The sequence below is a fragment of the Lissotriton vulgaris genome, chromosome 2_1 (assembly GCF_964263255.1).
Source record: "Lissotriton vulgaris chromosome 2_1, aLisVul1.2, whole genome shotgun sequence".
NCBI lineage: Eukaryota > Metazoa > Chordata > Amphibia > Caudata > Salamandridae > Lissotriton > Lissotriton vulgaris.
The window spans coordinates 87,705,103-87,719,197 of NC_141687.1; the positions used below are offsets into that span (position 1 = coordinate 87,705,103).

Sequence of the window (14,095 nt, forward strand, 5' to 3'; positions counted from 1 at the left end):
GTCAAGAGATCAGGGTTAGATCCAACACCGTTTTTTAGCTCACTGCACCATCCCAGTTTCAGAACCTGGCTGTATGCAAATTAGTCTGTTCCTGTCCCAGTGCATGATGGGAACAGGGCAAACCAAACTACAAAAGCCAATTCTTACACTGGGAAGGAAACAAGCTCCCGGGGACCGGTTTCTGGCATTACAGCCGTCTTCGGCCCGGTTTGCTTGAATCCTGATGGTGCAATGAGCAAGGGACTCACATCTGAGTATACCCTTCCACGCTTAGGGTGGACAAAAATATTTACAACAAGGGGTGGTGAGGGACAGAGTCTCTGAATTAAGCAGAAAACTCTCACCCAGTCAAGAGATCAGGGCTAGATCCAACACCGTTTTTTAGCTCACTGCACCATCCCAGTTTCAGAACCTGGCTGTATGCAAATTAGTCTGTTCCTGTCCCAGTGCATGATGGGAACAGGGCAAACCAAACTACAAAAGCCAATTCTTACACTGGGAAGGAAACAAGCTCCCGGGGACCGGTTTCTGGCATTACAGCCGTCTTCGGCCCGGTTTGCTTGAATCCTGATGGTGCAATGAGCAAGGGACTCACATCTGAGTATACCCTTCCACGCTTAGGGTGGACAAAAATATTTACAACAAGGGGTGGTGAGGGACAGAGTCTCTGAATTAAGCAGAAAACTCTCACCCAGTCAAGAGATCAGGGCTAGATCCAACACCGTTTTTTAGCTCACTGCACCATCCCAGTTTCAGAACCTGGCTGTATGCAAATTAGTCTGTTCCTGTCCCAGTGCATGATGGGAACAGGGCAAACCAAACTACAAAAGCCAATTCTTACACTGGGAAGGAAACAAGCTCCCGGGGACCGGTTTCTGGCATTACAGCCGTCTTCGGCCCGGTTTGCTTGAATCCTGATGGTGCAATGAGCAAGGGACTCACATCTGAGTATACCCTTCCACGCTTAGGGTGGACAAAAATATTTACAACAAGGGGTGGTGAGGGACAGAGTCTCTGAATTAAGCAGAAAACTCTCACCCAGTCAAGAGATCAGGGCTAGATCCAACACCGTTTTTTAGCTCACTGCACCATCCCAGTTTCAGAACCTGGCTGTATGCAAATTAGTCTGTTCCTGTCCCAGTGCATGATGGGAACAGGGCAAACCAAACTACAAAAGCCAATTCTTACACTGGGAAGGAAACAAGCTCCCGGGGACCGGTTTCTGGCATTACAGCCGTCTTCGGCCCGGTTTGCTTGAATCCTGATGGTGCAATGAGCAAGGGACTCACATCTGAGTATACCCTTCCACGCTTAGGGTGGACAAAAATATTTACAACAAGGGGTGGTGAGGGACAGAGTCTCTGAATTAAGCAGAAAACTCTCACCCAGTCAAGAGATCAGGGCTAGATCCAACACCGTTTTTTAGCTCACTGCACCATCCCAGTTTCAGAACCTGGCTGTATGCAAATTAGTCTGTTCCTGTCCCAGTGCATGATGGGAACAGGGCAAACCAAACTACAAAAGCCAATTCTTACACTGGGAAGGAAACAAGCTCCCGGGGACCGGTTTCTGGCATTACAGCCGTCTTCGGCCCGGTTTGCTTGAATCCTGATGGTGCAATGAGCAAGGGACTCACATCTGAGTATACCCTTCCACGCTTAGGGTGGACAAAAATATTTACAACAAGGGGTGGTGAGGGACAGAGTCTCTGAATTAAGCAGAAAACTCTCACCCAGTCAAGAGATCAGGGCTAGATCCAACACCGTTTTTTAGCTCACTGCACCATCCCAGTTTCAGAACCTGGCTGTATGCAAATTAGTCTGTTCCTGTCCCAGTGCATGATGGGAACAGGGCAAACCAAACTACAAAAGCCAATTCTTACACTGGGAAGGAAACAAGCTCCCGGGGACCGGTTTCTGGCATTACAGCCGTCTTCGGCCCGGTTTGCTTGAATCCTGATGGTGCAATGAGCAAGGGACTCACATCTGAGTATACCCTTCCACGCTTAGGGTGGACAAAAATATTTACAACAAGGGGTGGTGAGGGACAGAGTCTCTGAATTAAGCAGAAAACTCTCACCCAGTCAAGAGATCAGGGCTAGATCCAACACCGTTTTTTAGCTCACTGCACCATCCCAGTTTCAGAACCTGGCTGTATGCAAATTAGTCTGTTCCTGTCCCAGTGCATGATGGGAACAGGGCAAACCAAACTACAAAAGCCAATTCTTACACTGGGAAGGAAACAAGCTCCCGGGGACCGGTTTCTGGCATTACAGCCGTCTTCGGCCCGGTTTGCTTGAATCCTGATGGTGCAATGAGCAAGGGACTCACATCTGAGTATACCCTTCCACGCTTAGGGTGGACAAAAATATTTACAACAAGGGGTGGTGAGGGACAGAGTCTCTGAATTAAGCAGAAAACTCTCACCCAGTCAAGAGATCAGGGCTAGATCCAACACCGTTTTTTAGCTCACTGCACCATCCCAGTTTCAGAACCTGGCTGTATGCAAATTAGTCTGTTCCTGTCCCAGTGCATGATGGGAACAGGGCAAACCAAACTACAAAAGCCAATTCTTACACTGGGAAGGAAACAAGCTCCCGGGGACCGGTTTCTGGCATTACAGCCGTCTTCGGCCCGGTTTGCTTGAATCCTGATGGTGCAATGAGCAAGGGACTCACATCTGAGTATACCCTTCCACGCTTAGGGTGGACAAAAATATTTACAACAAGGGGTGGTGAGGGACAGAGTCTCTGAATTAAGCAGAAAACTCTCACCCAGTCAAGAGATCAGGGCTAGATCCAACACCGTTTTTTAGCTCACTGCACCATCCCAGTTTCAGAACCTGGCTGTATGCAAATTAGTCTGTTCCTGTCCCAGTGCATGATGGGAACAGGGCAAACCAAACTACAAAAGCCAATTCTTACACTGGGAAGGAAACAAGCTCCCGGGGACCGGTTTCTGGCATTACAGCCGTCTTCGGCCCGGTTTGCTTGAATCCTGATGGTGCAATGAGCAAGGGACTCACATCTGAGTATACCCTTCCACGCTTAGGGTGGACAAAAATATTTACAACAAGGGGTGGTGAGGGACAGAGTCTCTGAATTAAGCAGAAAACTCTCACCCAGTCAAGAGATCAGGGCTAGATCCAACACCGTTTTTTAGCTCACTGCACCATCCCAGTTTCAGAACCTGGCTGTATGCAAATTAGTCTGTTCCTGTCCCAGTGCATGATGGGAACAGGGCAAACCAAACTACAAAAGCCAATTCTTACACTGGGAAGGAAACAAGCTCCCGGGGACCGGTTTCTGGCATTACAGCCGTCTTCGGCCCGGTTTGCTTGAATCCTGATGGTGCAATGAGCAAGGGACTCACATCTGAGTATACCCTTCCACGCTTAGGGTGGACAAAAATATTTACAACAAGGGGTGGTGAGGGACAGAGTCTCTGAATTAAGCAGAAAACTCTCACCCAGTCAAGAGATCAGGGCTAGATCCAACACCGTTTTTTAGCTCACTGCACCATCCCAGTTTCAGAACCTGGCTGTATGCAAATTAGTCTGTTCCTGTCCCAGTGCATGATGGGAACAGGGCAAACCAAACTACAAAAGCCAATTCTTACACTGGGAAGGAAACAAGCTCCCGGGGACCGGTTTCTGGCATTACAGCCGTCTTCGGCCCGGTTTGCTTGAATCCTGATGGTGCAATGAGCAAGGGACTCACATCTGAGTATACCCTTCCACGCTTAGGGTGGACAAAAATATTTACAACAAGGGGTGGTGAGGGACAGAGTCTCTGAATTAAGCAGAAAACTCTCACCCAGTCAAGAGATCAGGGCTAGATCCAACACCGTTTTTTAGCTCACTGCACCATCCCAGTTTCAGAACCTGGCTGTATGCAAATTAGTCTGTTCCTGTCCCAGTGCATGATGGGAACAGGGCAAACCAAACTACAAAAGCCAATTCTTACACTGGGAAGGAAACAAGCTCCCGGGGACCGGTTTCTGGCATTACAGCCGTCTACGGCCCGGTTTGCTTGAATCCTGATGGTGCAATGAGCAAGGGACTCACATCTGAGTATACCCTTCCACGCTTAGGGTGGACAAAAATATTTACAACAAGGGGCGGTGCGCCAAATATGCTATTCTAAAGCTGACCTTACTCAACTCAGATCAGTTCAAGACAGTGATTGCATAAAACTAGACCCGGAACACATTTTGCGTGCCACGTACAATAGCTGTCCTCACTGTAAGTCTTCATTACCATTCGTTAAGAAAATAATAAACCCTAGGAACCCTAATAACATTACACCCATGAAAATACTTATTTCACTTATTAATGCCCGTTCATTATGTAGGCATAGACAAGACATTGCGGATCTCATAATGGACAGGAACATAGATATATTGTTCGTGACTGAGACATGGATGGACGGTGCATCCGACCCAGGTCTTGTGGTTGCTGTTCCTCAAGGATATAAGGCCTACAGACAGGATAGACAGAGAAAGAAGGGTGGCGGCCTTGCGATAATTTCCCGTAATCGTTTCACGGTAAGGATTTTACCGGTACCATCACCATCATGCGAAGCTATTCAATTCGCCATTATGCTGACCCCTTCGCATAACTTCAAAGAAGCACTCCTATACAGACCGCCAGGAGCACGCTCAGACATTCTCTTAAACTTGAACACTATGCTGGAATCCCTTGCAACAGAGGACTCCTTCACGATCTTAGGTGACCTAAACTTTCATTTAGAAAAATTAGACAATAACAAAACCCTCTCTTTACTGACAGATCTGGAAACCTTAGGGCTCCCTCAACTGGTCAATTTCCCCACTCATGATGCAGGCCACACTTTGGACGGTATCTTTTCCAACCAATAAGGCATCAAAATACATGACATCCTCCAGTTACCTTGGTCTGACCATCATGCTATTTTCTGCACAATTCCCATTAATGATGCACCCATAATTAAAGCAGCTATCCCTGGTCATGAGCCTTTCAAGGATTGGAAGGACATTAATGAGGTAGAGTTAAGAGCGTTATTGGAAAACTCTCGCCCCATCATTTCTACAGACCCAAATACAGCCATGGATCAATACTCGCAATGGCTAGGTAAAGCGAAAGCATTGGTGCCATACAAAACCATAACCAGAAATAGGACAGCCCCCACTGCACTCACGGAAGAGCTTAGGAAACAAAAGCAAGTATGCAGGTACCTAGAGAGACACTGGAGGAAATCCTATAACTCTGAAAGTAAAACCAGGTATAAGGAGGCACTTGTGATTTACAAAAAAATGATTACAGAGGCAAAAAGGAATTTCTTTAGCGAACAAATTGATAGCGCCAAGAACTCCAACAAACAACTGTACGAGGTAGTGAAGCAATTAGCAGGGCAAGCCCCAGATTTGACTCCCCCTTCCTCCCAATCTTTTTGTGACTGTTTAGCCAACTTCTTCTTCTCTAATGTTAATGACATCTATTTGGCTTTTTCATCCAATGGCAATTCCACTACTCATTCCATCTGTACTAATTGCTCTGATTGTCTTTTAAATCAATTCCATGAAATTACAGAGTCACAAATAGCGGATATCATCAAAACTATAAAAACAGGATCCGCCCTTGACCCATGTCCTCCCAAAATTTTCCCCCCTGTCATGGACTTAATAACAGGTGTAATTACACAAATAAGTAATGCCATGTTTAAATTGGGGATCTACCCAGATGTGTTAAAAAACACCTTGCTAAAGCCTCTTCTAAAAAAGCCACATCTGGATAAAGACGACCTAAAAAATTACAGACCCATAGCCAGTCTTCCATTCGTGGCAAAGGTGTCAATTATCCGAATATATCGAGGCACATCACATGCTGGATAACACTAAGTTTGGGTTCCGAGAATGCCATGGCTCGGAGACTGCTCTCATTAAAGCTGCAGAGGATATTAGAGTCATCAGAGACCAGGGAGGAACGGCGGTGCTTGTTTTGCTGGACTTATCTTCGGCCTTCGACACGGTCGATCATTCTATTCTGATCGACCGTGTCGGAAAAATAGGCATCCAAGAGGCAGCAAAGAACCAATTGGCCACCTTCTTATCCGGAAGAACACAGGCTGTCATCCTGGGATCATTCCAGTCGGCTGAACTGTCCCTACCATGTGGGGTCCCTCAAGGCTCATCCCTAAGTCCGACACTTTTTAACATCTATGTGTTGGACCTAGCTAGAGTTATCAAAGCTTACGGGATGAGCCTTACCTCGTATGCCGATGACACCCAGTTGGTGCTTGCCATCAACAACAACGGAGACGAGGTGGCAGAACGCTTCCAGGAGGGCATGTTGGCAATTAGAGGCTGGATGGCCTCCAATTGTCTTAAACTCAACTCTGAGAAGACGGAGGTGGTCATCTTTGGAAAACTGTCCCCTAGCTGGTCCTCCTTATGGTGGCCTGCTTCCTTTGGAGCCCTACCCATCCCGGCCTCAAAGGTCAGGAATTTGGGAGTTGTTTTGGATGAAACCCTCAACTTTGCCGCACATGCCAATCAAATAGCTTCAACTGCCTTCTACAAGTTAAAACTTATAAGAAAAATAATACCGTTCCTGCCTGAAACTTCATGAACAACAAGCAAGAATGTTGTTTTCTTATTGCTGTACAAAGATCACTGGAGTTCTTCATTCCCATAAAATATATATCTATGGAAGAACTGTGAGAATGGAAAGGCCTACAGCATAATTTGATTTATTATTCAAATGGACTCAAAGGCAGTAAATGAAAAATATTAATCAAAACAACAGGAATCGGGATGGGTGTTTAATACTTTTTAAAACCCTAAACAATAAGTAATTTTACGTTACCCAGTGAGTACAAGGCCTGGTGAATTTCCTTCATTACATTTTCATAAAGTTCCTTTTGCCATCTGTGCAGAAGCTTCCACTCCTCACTGGAGAAACAGGCAGCGACATCAACAAATGTGACTGGTGTCTGTAAAAAATGTGTCAAATCACAGATCAGCAAATCCACACAAAATATGAAGAGGTCCATGTACTGTGATCAAATTAGATCTTCATTCCATTTGCTCTATCATTCAACTACGCAGGTCACAAAAAATGACAATAGAAGACAGATTTCTAATTCTAAACATTTGTATTGAACGATGGAAAACATCAGAATATTGTATACAAAGCAACTTGTTTACATTACAAAAACAACATATTTTGACATTAAGAACCAGAAGGGGATGGAGAGGCCTGGATAGAACAAGTTCCTCTCCCTTGGTCAAAAGAAATTACAGAAATCAAATATAATACATCAAAGCTAATAATTGGCAGACGGCATTTTGGCTTTGCCAATGCTTATTCGGTTTGTGAATGCCTTCTGTATGATGGCACACTTTGTACGAAAACAAGATGGTCTAAAAGGGAAATATATATATATATATTGATATATATATATATTGATATTTATATTGTTTGCTCTAATCTAGGAGGTACAAAAAAGACATGGACAATCATCAAAACTGCCATAATCAAGAGGGCAGTGAACCAAACATTAGGCATTTAGGCCATGATCAATGGCACATAAGCATATCCTACATGCCAGCACTGTATTTGCACATATATTATTTGCTGCTTTGCACTAATGATTTCTAACAGTTGATTTAAATTTTTTACAATGAACTGTTATTAACATGGATTTTATGTCTTTTTAGCCTTCATATATTTTTTACGTTTAAAGTTTAATTGAAAAGAATTGAAAGGCTTTTCTATATCCAACAGCTCTCCTCTCACGTGATTGATGGTAAAATGCACTGTCACTTTACATACGGTAGCTCAACATAAGTACAATGTTATGTGAACAAGGCTCGGACGAGCCGAAATGTTATGGCGGCATTTAAGGAACAATACATTTAATTGTGATACCTTCCTCGAATCACGGACACGGACCAGAAGGTATCTGCTAACTTGACGCGGAGAAAGATTATATATATATATATTATATATACACACAATACACCAGATTACTCCATCATAAATCCTTAACATGACGAGTTGTGAACAAGACCGCTTGACGGTCGAAACGCGTCACATTAAGGATTTATGATGGAATAAATCTGGTGTATTGAACATCCCTTTCTGTGGTTTCTGAGAGCGCGTTTACGCAATTTTTCATATATATCTCGACGCTCCAAATTTCTTTTACTTTGGCAAAAGAATGGACAGCACTCCACAACTCTCTTTCAAGACTCTTAAGGTTTATTCAAAAATCAAAACAGGACGCGTTTCTGCATCACGCCTTCGTCTGCTGTGACTGGCGCCAAATTAATTGGCAATTTAAATAAAGTTGGGTTTCACATTAATCGCTTACAATATCTATATATACATGTGGTATTTTAAACATGCAATTTATATTATATCAATCGATGTCATTATGCACTTTATCTCATTTTCATGGGTGATTGAGCTTGCTTTACACTATTTATTGTCTGATTTGCTGTGGGCGCATCATGTGACCAAGCTCCTGTGAAGGAGCGAAACGCGTCAGGGAGAGCATCAGCTCTACACTTTTTTGTTTAATAAAATATTCCACTTTGTAAAAGACGGTGTGATGGCGTTTTAGCTTTCTGCTAACCGACCTGGCAGAGAAGAGGTCCGCGCCTGTTGTATTGCCGCTTCGTAAGCGGTCAGGAGTGCTTTTGATATATATATACAATACACCAGATTTACTCCATCATGAATCCTTAACATGACGAGTTGTGAACAAGACCGCTTGACAGTCGAAACGCGTCACGTTAAGGATTTATGATGGAATAAATCTGGTGTATTGAACATCCCTTTCTGTGGTTTCTGAGAGCGCGTTTACGCAATTTTTCATATATATATATATATATCTTGACGCTCCAAATTTCTTTTACTTTGGCAAAAGAATGGACGGGACTCCACAACTCTCTTTCAAGACTCTTAAGGTTTATTCAAAAATCAAAACAGGACGCGTTTCATCATCACGCCTTCGTCTGCTGTGACTGGCGCCAAATTCATTGGCAATTTGAATAAAGCTGTGTATTGACGTCAATCTCATGTTAGGTAAACACAAAAGAAAGACTAAGCAATAAGTATACTTCACGGCCATTTTGTAGTGGTTAACATAATACATGAATTGTATGGCCTTGTTTAACAAACAGACGTTATTGATATATAAATATATATATATATATATATATATATACACATACACATACTCACACACACACATATATATATATATATATTTTTTTTTTTTTTTTTTTTTTTTTACTGTAGTGTCCCCCAGGGCTCATACACCAGTCTCAAGTTTTTTACCATCTATATGAGCACCTTGGCATTGCGAGAGTAGGATGTGTGGATGATAGTCAGTTAATTGTCTCTACTCAAGAGAATTGTGAAATTACGTGAAGGAACCTGGTGGGTTGCCTCAAGGAAGTAGCAGATTGGATGCAGTTTCCTTGTCTAAAGTTTAATGGAGAAAAGACAGAGATTTTATTATTTGGAAAGGCAAACAGTATCTTGGATGATTCTTGGTGGCCTGCTGCTTTGCACCCAGCCCCAAAGCAAAATAAAATAATAATAGAAGCGAAGAATTTGGGCTTCTGGATCGAGGACTCCCTCGTCATGAAAGACTAGGGCAATGCGATATGAGGAAGTTGTTTGGGTGTTTTGTGTTTACTTAGTAAAATATTCAACCCAATTACGAGTTACTGCCGCAAAACTATAGTCCAAGCAGTCATTATAAGTCGGCTTAATTATGGTAATGCTTTATACAGGGATAATTATCTTTTTACCCGCTTGCAAACAATTTTAAAAAAACATGGCAGCACGTTTGATCTGCAACCTTCCTGCTAGGTACTCAACATTGGCTGTCTGAACTCTTCACTGGCTGCCCGTGTGCAAGAGAGCCGTTTTCAAATCACTCAAGTGCATCAGGCAGTTTGTTCTATCAGTCCAGTGGTTCTGAGAAACAGAATCTGTCTGTAAATGCCACTTAGAGCTCTCAGATCAGCAAACCAGGCCATCATAGCATGCAGTGGAGTGGCGTAGAGTGGAGTGGCGCACAGTGGAATAACGCACAGTAGCGTACCGTGGAATAGTGGACAGTGGAGTGGCGTACAGTGGAATAGAGTGGCGTAAAGCGGAGTAACGTACAGTATAGCGCATACAGCAGAACAGAGCAGACTGGCGTAGAATGAAATAGCGTAGAGTGGAATAGCATACTGTTTAATAAAGTAGAGTAGAGTAACGTACAGGGTAGTGGCGTAGAGTAGAGAGGTGTATAATGCAATAGCATAGAGTGGAGTGCGTACAGTTATGATGCATACAATGAAGTAGAGTGAAGTGGTGTAGACTGGAATAGCATTGAGTGTAGCGGTGTGCAGTGAAATGGCATAGACGTGATGTAGACTACATCTGGACTAGAGTGTCATACAGTGGCATTGAATAAAGTAGAGTGCTGCAGACTCGCAATGATAGGAGTACACTGTTGTACAACAGAGTGCTATAGAGTGGAGTATAGCATGGTAGAGTTGAGGGACGTAGAACGTTATTGAGTGGAGTACAGTGTGGCTGAGCAATGTGGAGTTGGGTAGAGTGGAAAGGCATATGCTGGAATAGCATTGAGTGGAGTGGAGTAGACTGGAATGGTGTAGAGTGGAGTGACATAGCATGGAGTAGAGTACAGTGGAGTGGGTTAGAGTGGAATAACATGGTGTGGTGTTGAGTTATGTACAGTGGAATAGAGTAAAGCGGATCAGCATACAATGGGGTGGCATAGAGTTGAGTGGCATACAGTGAAATAGTGTGCAGTAGAGTGGTGTACTATGAAATAGCGTTGATTGTAGTTCTAAAGATTGGAGTGGCATACAACGGAGCGATGCAGACTGCAGTGGCATAGAGTGGAATAATGTAGAGTGGCGTGGAGTGCTATAGGAGGGACAGCATAGAGTGGAGTGACGTACAGTGTAGTTGCGTATAGTGGAATAGCGTGGAGTAACGTACACTGTAGTACAGTGTAGTGGTGTACAGTGTATTGGCGTGCAGTGGATTGGCATAGAGTGGAATAGTGTGGAGTGGAGTGGCATAGAGTGAAGTGAGGTACAGTATAGTGGCATAGAGTAGAGTGGAATAGTTTAGAGTGGATTAGCATACAGTGTAATAACAAAGAGTGGAGTGAGGTACAGTCTAGTGGAGTGGAATAGCTTAGAGTGCAGTGCGTACAACTACCCCTTCTATCCGAATCTGCTGGTAGAAAGGTAGTGCCGGCCCTGATTACATCAATGCTCAACTATGGGAATGCTCTGTACCCCAGTCTCCCAAACAATCTCCTGAAGAGACTGCAGGTGGTGCAGAACGCGGTGGCAAGACTCTTACTTAGTCTCCCACCTAGGTCCCATATGACCCCCCCACCTAAGGGCCCTTCATTAGCTCCCGGTAAAAAAGAGGGTGTCTTTGAGCCCATGGTCCTTATGCATAAGGCCCTGCATGGGACGGGCGTGTCCTATCTCAGCAAGAGGATCATCGCATACATACCTGCAAGCACCCTTCACTCATCCTCGGCGTACCTGTCAAGGGTGCCCCACATTAGCCACTTCAGAATAAGAGGGAGATCCTTTTCACGTCGCGCAGCTCTCTTTTGGAATAGACTCCCATTAGACCTTTGGCTAATGCACAACCTGGATATGTTCAAGAGGAAATTAAAAACCTGCCACTTTAACAGTTAACCCAGTTGCCTTTCGGTTCCCCCTCTACCTAGCGCCGAGACACTATGCGCTCTACAAAATAATATAACATAACATGGAGTTGCATACAGTGGAGTGATGTGGTGTAGAGTGGAATAGTGTCAAGTGTAGTGGCGTGCAGTGGAATGACGAAGAGTGGAGTGGCATATAGTGGAATAGCGTACACTGTAGTGCTGTAGAATGCTGTAGAGTAGAGTGGAACAGCATACACTGGAGTGGCAGAGAGTACAGTGGGCTTTGAGTAGAATAGCATTGAGTGGCGCACAGTTGATGAGCATACAATGGAATAGCATAGAGTGGAGTGACAGAGTGGAGTACCCTAGAGTGCAGTGGCATACAGTGGAGAGGCATACAGTGGAGTAGCGTAGAGTGGAGTATCGTAGAGTATAGTGGGTTGGGGCAGAGTGGTGTGGCATAGAGTGGAGTGACAAAGTCGAATAGCATAGAGAGTTGTGGCTACAGTGGAGTGGTGTAGAGTAAAGTGGCATATAGTGGACAGCGTACAGTAGAACGTCGTACAGTGGAATAGAGGTTAGGATTGTGGAGTACAGCGGAGTAGCATAGACTGGAGTGGCGTAGAGTGGAATAGCATAGAGTGTAGTGGCTTAGAGTGGCATTACATACAGTGGAATGGAGTAGAGAGGAGAGGAGTGCGGTGGGATGGAGTGGGGGTACAGTGGATCAGTGTAGAGCAGAGTGGCATATATTGGAGTGACATAGAGTGGTGTGTAGTACTTTAAAGTAGGAAAACTGATTACGGGGTGTAAATGGTAATTTTTGGTAGTAGGTGAAAAGAGTTCAAGTAGTGTTAAAGTTATGTCTTAAAATACTATAATGTAGAGAGCGGTCAGACGAAGCATGGTGAGCCCGGGGGTGGAGGGGAGTGAAAGCAACAAGCACACACCTGGTTTATTTCAATTTCTTTTTGTATTTAATGTAGTTATAGTTGCTGTTTTTTGCCTCTTCCTGTCCAGATATGATAGTATATCAACTCCCAAGATCACAGTCCTCCCCTTGGGATGTACCATGTATACTGGCAGTGAGGCTTTCAAATACTGTATTGTGATTATTATGTGCTAGGCATGATATGACAGCGGATGGTTTCCCTACTTTTATTGGTCAATAAGTGAAGTTAATATGGACTATGTACTTGTTAAAACCAATAAAAATATTTGCAAAAAAGGTGTCTCAAACTACTTTGTTATATATTGTGCCTTAGCAACTTCATGGTATACCGAGGTGCATGGCGATCACAAGGCAGTACCTGATGGGCTAATGGATGTCTTTGCAAAATGTAAAAGCAGCCCTTTTCAGCACACTTTAGTTCTGGGTTAGGGCCTTTGGTAGGGAAAAATAAAAATTACCATTTACCTATATCTATTACCAATTATTCAATGCTGTAATAAGTAGTGAAATGTATTTATATTTGTCTACATGTATTTTAAAAACACTTTACAGAGACTCACGCTAGCACCTACAAAGTACAGTGGGAGTTGAAGGAAAAATAAAATACAAATAAAATAAATGTAAAAATACACTGTTGCACACTATATTAGTGAAATATAGTGTTATACTGTGAATTTATCATTTTTTTACCAATCATTTTTTTAAGTAGCACTGTAATTTATAGGTATTATGATGGTACTCTGTAGACTTTTTTGTAAATAGTTAAATATGTTAAAAAAATGAATACACTGTAATGCACTATATTTATGAAATATAGTGTAGTAACAAGTATTACATATGTATTTTATTTTACATATCACAGTACTCTGTATATTTTAAATATATAAAAAGAAACGTATAAATAACTTTTCAAACCTATTCCAATATTAATAAAGTGGTAATAGGTGGGGCAAATTATAAAATCTAATGATTTCTTATAGTAGTAGTAGTAATAACTTTATTTCGGTCAAATACCCATAAAAGTGCAAAATGCAGATAAAATACATATTAAAATTACAAATATTGATATATATACAAGTAGCAACATATAGACTTCAAGTAGGGTCCTAAATAACGCAGCATCTTCCTGCTTAGAAAAGTAGAATCCGAAAAAACCAAAACCTTTAAAGTCCTACAAGTGGGCTGAAAAGGGTCCGTCGTGTTGTCTGGAGAATCCATGCCAGCAGGAGTTTTACAGACGTTAAGAGTCATTCCACTGTCACATGGTCCACAATCATTTAGTTAAAACAAAAATAATATACTGAAAAGAACATTATATGGCATAATAGTTATCTGAAATAAAACCATAATGACTACTATAAAACATACGCTGTTCCAGGCTACACTGCATTTGTCAGGTATCACCTCGTAGCCCATCTTCAAAACATACACATAGC

General features: G+C 42.9%; 2 protein-coding genes across 4 annotated transcripts in view; one reads left to right on the forward strand and one right to left on the reverse strand.

Moving 5' to 3' along the window:
- LOC147729619 (uncharacterized) overlaps nt 1–14,095 on the reverse strand; it is a 148,841-nt gene that overhangs the window by 127,903 nt on the left and 6,843 nt on the right. For both annotated transcript variants that reach the window (XM_086954498.1, XM_086954499.1), the window contains exon 2: nt 6,844–6,970. In XM_086954498.1, coding sequence (XP_086810624.1) covers nt 6,844–6,970 — 127 coding nt within the window. The remainder of the gene's footprint in view (nt 1–6,843; nt 6,971–14,095) is intronic.
- Nucleotides 1–14,095, forward strand: part of LOC147729620 (uncharacterized) — a 96,261-nt gene that overhangs the window by 22,284 nt on the left and 59,882 nt on the right. The gene's annotated exons all lie outside the window — the stretch shown is intronic.